The sequence below is a fragment of the Anguilla anguilla genome, chromosome 19 (genome assembly GCF_013347855.1).
Source record: "Anguilla anguilla isolate fAngAng1 chromosome 19, fAngAng1.pri, whole genome shotgun sequence".
In the NCBI taxonomy this organism is placed as follows: Eukaryota; Metazoa; Chordata; class Actinopteri; order Anguilliformes; family Anguillidae; genus Anguilla; species Anguilla anguilla.
The window spans coordinates 17,025,962-17,039,395 of NC_049219.1; the positions used below are offsets into that span (position 1 = coordinate 17,025,962).

At 48.7% G+C, this 13,434-nt stretch overlaps 1 protein-coding gene across 4 annotated transcripts in view; it reads left to right on the forward strand.

The window, feature by feature from the left end:
• The first annotated feature begins 1,329 nt into the window (after window positions 1-1,329).
• The window catches only part of LOC118218684 (metabotropic glutamate receptor 8-like), a 95,579-nt gene continuing 83,474 nt past the window's right edge, over window positions 1,330-13,434 (forward strand). For 2 of the 4 annotated variants that reach the window (XM_035401274.1, XM_035401278.1), the window contains exons 1-3: window positions 1,616-1,909; window positions 2,704-3,024; window positions 5,687-6,470. In XM_035401274.1, the coding sequence (XP_035257165.1) occupies window positions 5,961-6,470 (510 nt within the window). In that variant the 5' untranslated portion in view covers window positions 1,616-1,909; window positions 2,704-3,024; window positions 5,687-5,960. Of the gene's footprint in view, window positions 1,554-1,615; window positions 1,910-2,703; window positions 3,025-5,686; window positions 6,471-13,434 lie in introns of those variants that run through there. The other 2 variants (XM_035401275.1, XM_035401276.1) reach the window with 2 other exon arrangements.

Below are 13,434 nucleotides of genomic sequence, written 5' to 3' on the forward strand. Positions count from 1 at the left end.
TCCGGAGAAGACGGGACGCTTGAGAGAACCGCTAACAATGAGGGAGAGAGCGACGGATGCAGGGAGAGAGGGATGAGCTGGGAAAAGAAGAAAGCAGGAGCAGAGGGACGTGGTGCTGCACGTGTGAGGCATCTGAGCTCCTGGGACAGAGTGGAGGGAGCGTTACTTACAGTTTAAACTGAGAGTCCACAATCCCTGCCATGCGTCCTGCACCAGCTGAGCCTTTGAGTGGAGTGTGTGTATAAGTGTGTGTGTGGGTGTGAGAGTGTGTGTGTGTGTGTGTGTATACACGTGTGCGTGTGTGCATGTGCGGGTGCATGCATGCATGTGTGCAAGTGTTCATATTTAGTATTCTTCTTAGCTTTGTGTTTTTTATTGTCTCAGATGAAGTAGCGGGCCCATTGCTCTCACACAGGGGTTACAGTCACAGCAGAGTCATGTCCAGCTCCATTTCCTCATACCAAACCAGAAATTAAAATTAAATTAAATTCAGTATCTTTATTGCTTTTTTGCCAATTTGTTGTGTGTTAAAAGAGGAACAAGTTCAAATCAAACATACACAGGGAACATCACAAATTAGAAACATAAAAAAACGTAACTTTACCAGACCCAATGGTTTTAAAGAAATTGCAGTAAGACATCAGATTATGATCATAGGAAGGGTTTTTAGTTCAGCGGCTGTCCTGGAGAGCCACAGAGGCTGCTGGGTGTTTGGTGTCACCTTAAAATCACTGACCAGTTCCGACCCAAGAAACAAGGTGATGTGTTTAACTGTGATAAACTGTGTTAAGTGGTGAATGAAGAGCTGAGTAACTGAACACCAGCAGGACCTGGCTGTGCTCTGTTACTGGAGAGAACCGCTTTCAATGGCCATTTTAAAGCCTTACCTGTGCTTTTGTATGGAGGTCTTACGGGAATTCAGCGCAGGAGCTGCATATTTTAATCGACGGTTATTGTTGTGATTATAGTCGCGGATAATGGTGTCTGTTTGAATGCAGCGTTTCTACGGCACCCAAGAGGGTAGAGCGCAATTTGCACCTCATAAATATTCAACAAAGCATTTCTGGACAGTCAGCGTCCGCTGTCACCAAGTAAAACTGTCTGAAATTGTTTCTTTTATTTTATTATTATTATTATTTTTTAACTATAGGCATATTTTAATTTATGTTGCAAGGTATTGAATAAGGTAGGTATTGGTACACATGGTATTTATGTGTATGTATGTATATATTACCTTTAGTTTTCGAATTAACATGCTCTATGAACTATTTCACACCTGGAAAGTTTTTGTGATTTAATTGGAGGCCACACCCCCACAAAGCCTTGTACAAGCTGGAGATGCCACCAACCGTCCTGACTCTCAATGTGATCATTAAAGTCTTTTTTCATGCGTTCCCTCATAAACTGACCCAAATCTCAAACTTTGTCTTAATCTGGGCACATAATCATCCAAAATAAATAAATAAATAAATAACCTAACGTTAGTTTCTGCCACGAAGAAATAATTCTGGAATAATAATTAGTTCACTGGACGAAAGAATTCTGCGAGGACGGTAAGCACGCTCTCGATTGGTCTCGTGACCAATTGTTCCATTTTTACATCGAATCTGTCTCCCTGCTGAAAGCGGCGTAAACGCCAACGGCGAAGTATCTGCAGTTTATCTATATTTTGTAACGGGTTTTCACGAGTTTCTCGTGTTTGACGTTCAAAACCCAAAGTTTATTTCAATGTGAATGCGATAAACGGTGGTATTTCATAATATTTAATGTGTGTCGCCCACAAACACACTATTTGAAATTTAACACAAACAAACTGAAGCCGAAACTTGTCTGTCGTTCAACATTTCGTATAAAGTCAAACTCGAAGGGGAGGATTGCAGGTTCTGCTCCGGACATAATTGTAAATAAGGTATTTCACAGCATTCATGTTTAGAGGCTTACTAAATATCACATTTCTTATTTATTTTGAGTCGCGCGCTGTCGTACTATAGAGGTGATGCTTTCGCGCATAGCGCAGTAGCATTGTATAAACGGTAGATGGAGCTGTTCCACTGCCTTTTGAGGGTGGTCATGACGTTGTGAAGGGTTTTCTAATGACTTTATAATCAAACCTGTAAGGAAATTAAGTGCAACAGCCTGTATTAAGGAAAAAATCTTTCTAGATGGAAGACTTGAATCGACGCCTGTAAAAAAAAAAGGTGTATAGTAGTAACCATCGATTATCAATCGACGTTTGAATTTGTTGAACATAGAAAACAATAATGTCTTGCCCACCAGAAAAATGTATTTAATATTTTGGTTCTTAAAAACAGGTATACGTTCAACTTCATTCTTTAGAATAACTAAGGTGTAGGTGAAGCTGAATTTATTGAGAATGACACATTATTATATGTTTGTAACCTATCTGCCACGTTGAAAAGACTGTTCTTGTAACAGTAGCCTAATACACCCATGGCGCAGTGACGTTGATTCTTTTCAGTTTGATCCTTATTTGAATTTGACCCCCCGGTGTAGAGTATTCAGGGTATTTTGACCATGACCTCTTCGTGTAAAATATTCACTTTTTATGCATCTTGACAGTTTATCTCAGGTCTCTTTTTCACAGTGAAATCCGACGTGTCATTAATTCATATTTATTCCCTCATGTTTAAGCTGATGCCGCGTTTGGGGAGCACGTATGAATCCTCCTTTTTTCTGTTTCAGGTAACAATCTGTTTGAAGTCGTTACCCTCCACGTCAGCGATGCATTCCGAAACTCGTCCGTTTGACTCCGAACAACCTGTGTAATGGAGGGTAATGTGAGGAGCTAACACTGCTCGCCTGCAGACTGATTTAAAGAAGCGGTGGAGGTGCACCAGAAAGAGTTAGGAAACCAATCACAGCCGGTGGGAGTATTTTGAGATTCACTTGGAGGAGACGAGCTCGCGCGTCAAGCGCTGTCCCTTTCAGCACCCTGAACAGCTCGTGCGGCTCAGCTCAGGCGGCGAAAGCGCGAGGAACCCTCGTCTAGACACCGAAGAGCAGGTACAATCTCAAACTAGCCTATTATTTTCATTTGATAGCCTTTTGGTATTAATGTGAGACAAACCTCGGGTTTGATTTAAGGTTGAATTTCCACCCTCACCTCCCACCCCCGCACCCCCACCCCCACCCCCACCACACACCTTTGATTCATCTGTTTGTGTGCAGTGTCTTAATGCCTCTTACTCGCGAATGAATGTCTCCAGTGACACATTTAAGACATATAATCTAGTATTCTCTGGCGCAAATTGACGCGACTGTACACGTTAGTAAAGCCGAGATGATTTACAGTGGATATATGTTCGAGTTGTCTGCTGGGGCTGAAGTAGCAGCTTGCTACGCCATACGGAAAAGTGTTGAGCTCCGCAACGAAGTTGCGTTATAGAAAAAGAATGCGCTCTCACATCGTCACACGTAGTATACACGAAGGTATACTTACAAAATATACATTTAATTATATTATATTACTTGTATAAAATGTAAAGTTTTTTTCCATTGGGCTGACAGTTCAATGCAAACCACTTGCACGTTCCTGAAAATCTCTTTAAACAGCGTTTTTGGCATAAGGCATAAGCATAAGTGTCACATCATTATCAAGTGTCAGTACGACATTTTATTACACGATGGCAGGTATGCTTTTTTAAAGTAGGGTTTGCGTTTGGCGCACATAGGAAGCAATTATAATTTCCGACGCCCTTTATCGTGACAGGTGTGTGATGGAATTAGTACTTTACTCGCATGTGTTTTCTTATATTACGTGTTCGCTTTTTTAGGAAGTCACAGGTACTCATTTACTCACTCAGGCTGCCCAGGACAGAAGACAAAGCAGAGATTCAGCATATTGCAGCAACATATTTTAACTAGACGGCTGTAATCTCGTGCACGAAGGACCGTTGTATCAATTCATTTTTGTGTAGCCACCAAGTAAAATGTTGTTGTACAGATCCCTGTTACGTTTAGCGCCGGAGTTTCAAGTGCTTGTCAGCTCATTAATTTTGATCTTGTTGTGTATTTCATTTTTGCTGCATTGCATACGATTTTGAAGGACGGGTTGAGTGTTCTGTTTTTATGTTGGCTGGCGGTGTTCCGTTTTATTTGTCTCTCATCCTCAAACTGTAATATCACGTCGTAATTATTTGTAGTGTGTCAGCCCGAGACGGAAGAATAATCGCGCCTTTTCCCCGGCGTGACAGGGAAAGACAAAAGCTATCAATGTCTGAAAAGAGCAGGCATATCCTTCGGGAGGAGTTGGGCTGAGGAAAATTTAATAGAAGCCCCAGAGAAGGTGGTGCTGCTCCGTGATACGTGTAAATTTAAAAGCGAGATGTGAAAAACTGTAGCTGTCAGGATTCTGGCACCTGTCTCTCTGAGACGCTAAAGTGCCGGAATTCCGTTAATTTTCAAAGTCATTATTATTGGCTTGCAGGTCTAATGGCAATAATATAGAAAAGTCAATAAGTCGTGCCGTTGATATACCGTGACGTTATGTGCACCCATGCACATAGCAGTGAAAACACACCGAGAGCTACAAATATTCTCAGTGATTTCCGTGATGAGAGAGATCAGATATTGCTGAAGATATAATTCTGCAATTGATTACCTTTAATTGCGCAAGAATGTCAGCTGCAGATGGACGTAAAATTCCTTTGTACAGCCAAGAGGATACACCCTGTGTGTAATCTTTCAGGGGGCAAGATTACGAATGCATAAATGCATCAACAACAACAAAACATTAGGCAGTGATTTTTCACACTCGAATATGTATAAAAACGGCAAAATAAAATAAAACTGTAGAGCAGAATTACTGAAATTTCAGAATGTGTGCGTGGAGGGGGAGGGGGGGGGGGGGTGCTGTTAGTGAACGGTGGGACCGTTAACGGTAGAACTCTTGCCAAGCACATGCCTGTGTTTTACGATTATTGGAATAACATTCACGTTGATTTCAGTATCATGCAGCTTTGCTTCGTTTGAACACGTTTTGGTGACACTTAACGAGAGGGTTGGCGCTCCCCGCGAGGTATGCTCTCCGATAGGAGATGTGGCGCGTGGTTCAGAATCCGGGACTAAACGAGGCTGACGGGGAGTGCCAGGGATTTCACACACGCGCGCGCGCGCACGCACGCACAAAGCGCGAGGGTTCCCTGTCAGAATCAAAGCAAGTGCGTTTCGAGTAAAACCATAATGAATGCTAATGGCCAGCTTCACCATTTACCTGTGTTTAATACTTTGACAGGCCTAACTGTGAGGATTAATAGTCATTCTATGCCAAATCATTCATAAAAACGGCAATTCTGTTGAATATGCATACAATTGGATACGGTGTGTGGGGGAAAAGTCTATTCATAAAGAGTCACAAATGTGGAGAACTGACCTGATAATGTGGGTCCTGACCAGTAAGCTCCAGACTAGCAGTGCTTCTGTCTTTGATCATTAAATCTGTCTTGTTTCATTAAATACTCGACTAAATGGAAAACAAAACCTTAAGTTTGGGTTTTAGCTCGAAACCAACGTCAAATATCATCCCACTGCTGCAGGCACTGCTGGGCACAGTGCAGCTATGGCACAGTGAAGCTTTTGGCTGTTTGCATATCTGTGTGTGTGTGCATGTGTGTGTGTGTGTGTGTGTGTTTTGGTTCAGTATGTTCTCTCTCTCTCTGTCCTGCAGGTTTTTCTCCCAGGATGTGAGTGAGTGTGTCCTCTGGCTCCCTGCTCCACTCTGAGTCTCTCCCTGCCCCCTGAAATGCCCGCCTCGAGCCCCCGGAAACTTCCACACTTCCCCCCCCCTGTGGGCTCAGCGCCCCCCAATCAGCACTGATCCGGAGGAGGCGGGGTCCCCATGGTCCCGCCCACACCCTGCGTCAACTGCCTCGTCATCTCCCCCGCCCGCCGCTCCAGCTGCCCGAGCCCCGCCCGTTTCCCGTGCCCCGCCCCCCGTCGCCATGGCGAGGGGTGGTGATTGGCCAGTCCTGCTGTGGGCCGGCTGGTGCTGCTGCTGCTGCTGGCTGGCGGTTCGGGCGCAGCGGGCCGACCCCCCGGCCCCGGAGCACGCCCACTCCATCCGGCTAGACGGTGACATCATCCTGGGGGGGCTGTTCCCGGTGCACGCGCGCGGCGACCGCGGCGCCCCCTGTGGCGAGCTGAAGAAGGAGAAGGGCATCCACCGCCTGGAGGCCATGCTGTTCGCCATCGACCTGATCAACAAGGACCCCGAGCTGCTGCCCAACGTCACGCTGGGGGCGCGCGTCCTGGACACCTGCTCGCGGGACACCTACGCCCTGGAGCAGTCGCTCACCTTCGTGCAGGCGCTCATCGAGAAGGACGGCTCCGACGTGCACTGCGCCAGCGGCGACCCGCCCGTCTTCGCCAAGCCCGACAAGATCGTGGGCGTGATCGGCGCCGCCGCCAGCTCCGTCTCCATCATGGTGGCCAACATCCTGCGGCTCTTTAAGGCAAGCCCGGTTTCTCCCTTCCTGTACGCTCTCTCTCCTGCACGGCAGTGCGGTTTCTCCCTTCCTTCCTGTACGCTCTCTCTCCTGCACGGCAGTGCGGTTTCTCCCTTCCTTCCTGTACGCTCTCTCTCCTGCACGGCTGTGCGGTTTCTCCCTTCCTGTACGCTCTCTCTCCTGCACGGCAGTGCGGTTTCTCTCTTCCTTCCTGTACGCTCTCTCTCCTGCACGGCAGTGCGGTTTCTCTCTTCCTTCCTGTACGCTCTCTCTCCTGCACGGCAGTGCGGTTTCTCCCTTCCTTCCTGTACGCTCTCTCTCCTGCACGGCTGTGCGGTTTCTCCCTTCCTTCCTGTACGCTCTCTCTCCTGTACGGCAGTGCGGTTTCTCTCTTCCTTCCTGTACGCTCTCTCTCCTGCACGGCAGTGCGGTTTCTCTCTTCCTTCCTGTACGCTCTCTCTCCTGCACGGCAGTGCGGTTTCTCTCTTCCTTCCTGTACGCTCTCTCTCCTGTACGGCAGTGCGGTTTCTCTCTGCGCTGCAGCATGGTCTCTCTCAGAGCCAGTTTGGTTTCTCTCTCCCCTGCAGCATGGTCTCTCTCAGAGGCAGTGTGGTTTCTCTCTGCGCTGCAGTGTGGTTTCTCTCAGAGCCAGTGTGGTTTCTCTCTGCGCTGCAGTGTGGTTTCTCTCTGCGCTGCAGTGTGGTTTCTCTCTCTGTGGTTGGGTAGGATGGTGAGAGCAGGGGGAGCAGTCTTGGCCCCACAGCTCCAGGGCTTCAGTGCTGGATTAGGGGATTTGTGCCGAGCACACAGAGCTGAGGCTGCTGTGGCTTTCCGTCCTGTCAGGTTGCTGCTGGAAGTGCTGCCTTTTGTGTCTTCCTCCTGGACCGAGTAGATAACCAGTGCACAATATCTCTTTACATGGTGGGGACACTGTGCTGCTGGAGACAGTGTCATTCAGATGAAATGTAAAAATTCGGTCAATTTTAATGATGCCTGTGGCCATTAAAGACCCCTCTACATTAATAGGAGGACCCTTGGTTTACTTGTCTAATTCCCAATCTAGTTGCCTCACCGCCTTCCCCCCCCCCCCCCCCCCCCCCCCCCCCCCCCCCCGCTTTTACTGGTTGAAACAAAATCCCTCCCATTTGACCTTATGCTGCCGTGTGGAGAGCAGCATGGCACAAAATGGCTGCCCTGCGTTGCCCAGGTTGGCTCTGACACAATGTGGGTGAGGTTGGCTCTGACACAATGTGGGTGAGGTGAGTCCGTCCTGCAGCAGCCCCTCCCTTCCCCAGCGAGCTTGTTTAAATTAGGACCGTTAAACCGGCCGCCTGTTAGCCATGTGCGCTGGCCTTTTGATCATCGCAAATGAAATAGAATACTGTTCTGATGCATACTAAATCCAGCGTCTGAATCCTTCCAGTGGAGACTGAATGATAATTCATAGCTATGCATTAACCAACCATGTACTTCAGTTGCACTGGTGTAGATTATATTTGTGTGTTATTGTGTGTGTGTGTGCTGTGTGTTAGTACAGTATGTGTGTGTGTGTGTGTGTGTGTGTGTTATTGTGTGCGTGCTGTATGTTAGTACAGTATGTGTGTGTGTGTTATTGTGTGTGTGTGCTGTATGTTAGTACAGTATGCGTGTGTGTGTTATTGTGTGTGTGTGCTGTGTGTTGGTCACACACTGCTGTTACAGACTCGCAGAGATCAGACAGGCCCGGCTGGGTTTATGGCTGTGATCACGGAGCGTTGTTCAGGAAGCTCCAAACGCACCGCCTGGCTTCTCTGAGGGAATATCAGAGGGGATTCTGGGAGCAGCGAGACAGGATTCGCCTCAGCGGGAATCCAGATGTTCGCGGGCTGAACTTGCCTTGGAAGATGAGAAAAAAACACCCCCCAGCCCACCCTAGCGCAGGAAGAGGAGGAAGAGGAGGAGGAAGAGGAAGAGGGGGAGATCCTCAGAGACCCAGCCGACAGCAGACTGCCGCAGGCTGGGGGGGGCGGGGGGTGAGGCCTGTGTTCTCCTGAGTGCAGGGTTAGGGCCGGAGCTGAACGGGCTGTATCTGTGTTTAACAGCGTGTGAAATGCACACCGCCTGACCGCCAGCAGCAGCAGCAGCAGCAGCGGGCTCGGTGGCCTGGCCGGCTGATTGGTTGGTGTGAACGGGAAGCCGTGCAGCGGCAGGGTTAAGGGTGTTTAGGTCAAAGATGCAGTCGCTGTCGATCTGAAAGGCATTTCCAGCAACCGGAGCAGTTCACACCTGAAACAACGCGCAGGTGTTATGTAAACGCTGTGTTATGGTTCTACATGAGGTCAGATGCCCCTGCTGCTCAGAATCCCGTACGCCCTCCCCAAGGAGTCTCAGACTGAGACTAAACACGTCTCCCTGGGTAATTGCCCCCCCTCCCCCCCGTCCCCCCCATTAAAGTCCAGGCCACCTGCCGTGCGGGAAGGGAAGCTCAAATTTCATGCTCCGCTAACTGGCATTAGCAGGTACGGCCCGCCCTCTGGTATGGATTATACTGTCAGGCCTGCGAGGGCCTGGTGATTACACCGTTAATTATGGAGCGACTGGACCGGATCGCCCTTATCCCTCCGGGGGCACGTGCCACTGGTCTGCCCCCCCCAGAATAGACATGTCCTGCTGTGACCTCACACTGCCCTGCGGCAGGGCGGAACCGTGCCTGTGACGTCACAGGCCTGCCATTGTGACGTCATGACTGTGGAATTAGAGCGTGGTCCAATGGCCGTTGTTTCATCGGATGACTCTTGCAGGATTTGTGTTTCCGGAGGAACTGTAATGTCAGCTGTGTGTAGTTATCCTTTTACAACAGCGTCTGAAATAAAATATTTGTTTCACTGTTTAATTTTATATGCACATTCCTGTACTTTACACAGCTCTCTAACTGCTGTATTTCAGTAGTACATATCAGGATTTATTGTGCACTGATATCTGTGCGATGCCTGATGAGTTAGGGGTGACTGACAGTGACGGTGAGCCCCTTCCTGCTGCTCTGCTCTGACAGGAAGTGAGGTATGGGAATGTTCCAGCTCTTTCCTTCCTGGGACGGGGAAGGGGGCTCCCCTCGGTTTGTGAATGCTTTGATGAATGGAGCACCGATGTGCAGGTTTGCTGGGAAACAGGCTTGTCTCCAGAGTGTGATGTCAGAGCCACTACCCCAGTGCACAGAGGCCTCCACCAGCTCACTGTGTTCATAGGGGGTATTATTCAGGGTTAAAGGCTGTGTTTACTGGAGCCCTTAATGTGATGTGATCCGCTTCGAGGTACAGCAGAGCTCCCTCATTGGGACTTAAACCCGTGACCCTCTGGTTAAAAAAATAACTCATCCCCCTCAGCACACTGGAGAGGGCCTGGGGTTGAGCCTTTAATAATTCTCAATCTTTAATAATTCTGTTTCTTTTGTGTCTCATAGAGAAATCTAAATGAGGGGGGGAAGAAATGCAATATTAATTAGAATGATAAAGAGCAGGTTACCGAAGGCATAGTAACACAATGCAGGGGAAGTGCTTTATTTATTCATTTAGGCCTTTGTGCCGTGCGTTCGCTAGCGGGAATGCTAATGCCTTCTGCTGCACACTGGGACAGAGCGCTGTGCTCTCTCTGTTCTGCAGGTTAGAGCAGTGTGGACACCCTGCATGTAATCTGGTCTCTAATCAGGGCTGGTAATCACTTGATAAAGCTGTGGGCGAACATAAGGATGCTACACTTTGAAGGGCAGGAATAAATAGTTAATGTTATTGTAAAGCTGCTGTGTTTCATCAAGTAAAATTTGAAGACTGATTAAAAATTATGAGAGCGAGCGGAATTAGCATTTTTTTTTCCACGAAAGCATTTCATGCGCGTTGCTGGTGGTTGAAATAGAATTTATTTATTTATTCGGGGAAAAAAAACTATCAATCTGTAATGAGAAAAAATATTATTCATCTTTAAATGAAAAAATCCATCTCCAGGGTATAAAGGAGGAAGTTACAAGCTGCTGTGTATAACTAGGCTTATTTTAGATGGCTGGGTGTTGCTGGTTTGTGCTGATGCAGACACAGTGTAGGTCCTCACCTGTCCAGCAGGGGGCTCTTGATGTGTGATTGTGACGGTGTGAATTTGGGTGCTTAGCATTGAGAAACGGGGGCAGTTGAGAGCTTATGCGATGCGAAAGCGTTTCCCTGCTGATGAGAGAGAGAGACAGAGAGAGTGAGAGAGAGAGAGAGAGAATTCTCCCTTTTTGTTTGAAGAGGCACGGCTGTATGAGCATTAGAGAGCTCATTCTCTCCACAGGCCTCGGGGAGATTGAGGATAAAAGGAAAACGGGAAATGAAAATCTCTAAGTTGCCGTGGAAGAGGGTGTGTTATGGGCAAATTAATATTGCAGTTTAATATCCCAAAAACAGGGGCCTGTCTCCCGCTGGCTGGGCTGGTTCTCATTCTGCAGTTAATTACACAGGTAACTCACTTCACCTGGTTACCTGCGTGTGGAAAGCAGCAGAGCTCCTGCTCTCCAGCACCAGGCCTGCAGCTCTTATGAGTGACGTCATCATGGAGCATCTGGACCTGGCAGAAGCCACGCAGCCTGGCTCCTTTCAGACAAACACCCAGGCCTGTAATCACTTCTCCCACCTGGGCGGGGGAGCCTGGCAGCTTGCGCATGTCCCAGAAACGGGACGGAATGTGACAGGACGGGACCTAACGAAATGTAACAGACAGGATGGGACGGGACGGGACGGGATGGGGTGAGATGGGATGGGATGTAATGGGATGTGCTGGGATGGGACAGGATGGGATGTAATGGGATGTACTGGGATGGGACAGGATGGGATGTAATGGGATGTACTGGGATGGGACGGGATGGGATGTAATGGGATGTATCAGGATGGGATGTAATGGGATGTATCAGGACGGGACAGGATGGGATGTAATGGGATGTAATGGGATGGGACGGGTGAGATGTAATGGGATGTAATGGGATGTACTGGGATGGGACAGGATGGGATGTAATGGGATGTATCAGGATGGGATGTAATGGGATGTATCAGGATGGGACAGGATGGGATGTAATGGGATGTACTGGGATGGGACAGGATGGGATATAATGGGATGTACTGGGATGGGACGGGATGGGATGTAATGGGATGTCTCAGGACGGGACGGGAGCTTTTCGGGGGTAGGGAGCCGTGGTTTTCACGCACCACCAAGCCGGAGCGGATTCTCGCCGTTCCACTCAGAAGCCTCTTTATTAGAAGAATAATTGATGGAGATGGAGGAAGCATGGAAATGACATTAGTGCTGAGCTGCAGGTGTGTTGCCATGGTCACGTGTGCCAGCGTGCTGCACGCAGAGGGGCCTGGAGCAGTCAGGAGCCACTCAGCCCATCTCCTCCCTGTGATGGAGCAGGAGAGGCAGGGCAGTGTAATGGGCAAGGAGCTGGTCCTGTAGCCAAAGGGTCACATTGTAATGTGCAGTACATATGAGCACCTTCTGGAAAATATGATGCGTATATTTCACAGCAACATTTGTTGGAAGAAAAAAAAAGTCGTAATAAATTTGCGTGTATATTGTCTTTATATATTTTGACATACTGTCGTGCTCCATTTCTGTAAAGGATAATTTACTATAGTAATATACAGAACAGAAATATTCAGGTAGTGGGTGAAAAAGTGAGAGACCTAGAGGAAATATGTTTTGTTCAGTTTGTGAATTTGCTACACTGTGCCTGGTGCTTGACTTTGTTGTCCTTTGCAAGGTTTCTGTACTTTGTTCAGTGTGGTACTGAACACCGTCCCCCAGAAGCAGCGGGTGTGTGCGGGCTGTTTTGGCAGAGGGTGCTTCTCCCTGGATAATGAAAGGGAGAAACTCAGACATTATTAATCGCCAAATGATGTGCGAAACAGTGGGCCAGGCCAGTCATCCATCTCGCTCCGTTATCGCCAGGCGTTAAAAGGAGGAGGTATGCTTTATGGCATTGTCCTCTCCCTGAGAGCTTTTTAATAGGCCCTACTTCACAGCTCTGAATGACATTATGAGCAGTTAAGGGCAGGGAAACGGCTAGTTCTGGACCAATGGCGTCACTGTAGGGGCGGGGCCATGACTCTGCCACGTATCCTGACCAATTAATTGGGCCCACCCCTGAAGCTGCTGATTAGAGGCACACAGGAGCAGTTCCGGAGGGTAAGGAGGCTGGTTTAACCCACAGGTACACATCTTTGGAGGGGCCAGGCTGGCCCCTGGTTACTATGGTTACTCTTACTGCGCCCGTGGGAATATTTGATTAATCGGGAAGTGGAAGAAATAAGCGAGTGTAAATGTGATTTTAATGCTCGAATTGATCGTGAATCATCTGAAGTAGGTCTATAAAAAGTGAGGACCCAATGGGAACATGTCTGACTGCGTACGGCTTGTATTTCACTGGAGCTGTCCTAACGCCCCGCCCCTCCCGGCCCATGTCCGTGATGAAGTCATACGGTCCCGGGCTTCAGTGTGCAGCCGCAGCGCTGATCGATACGCTCTCCCGGCTCTCTGTCCGGTTTGCCCGTGTGATTGATGACAGGGCCGGCGCCTCCGGGGCCCCGTGGAGGAGACGCTTCATTTGGGTTTAATGAAAGCCCGCGGCGTGGCCCGGGAGAACAGGGACGCCCGGTGAACAGGCACGGCTGGCCTGTGCTCGTCCAGCTGGGCTCCTTACGGGGAGAGAGAGGGGATGTGCTACTGCCACCGCCTGGCACAGTCTACTGACCCTGGCACAGAGTCTGTGACCCTGAGTGACCCTGACTGACCCTGGCACTGAGTATGTGACCCTGAGTGACCCTGGCATAGAGTCTGTGACCCTTAGTGACCTTGGCACTGAGTGTGTGACCCTGACTGACCCTGGCATAGAGTCTGTGACCCTTAGTGACCCTGGCACAGAGTATGTGACCCTGAGTGACCTTGGCACTGAGTGTGTGACCCTGACTGA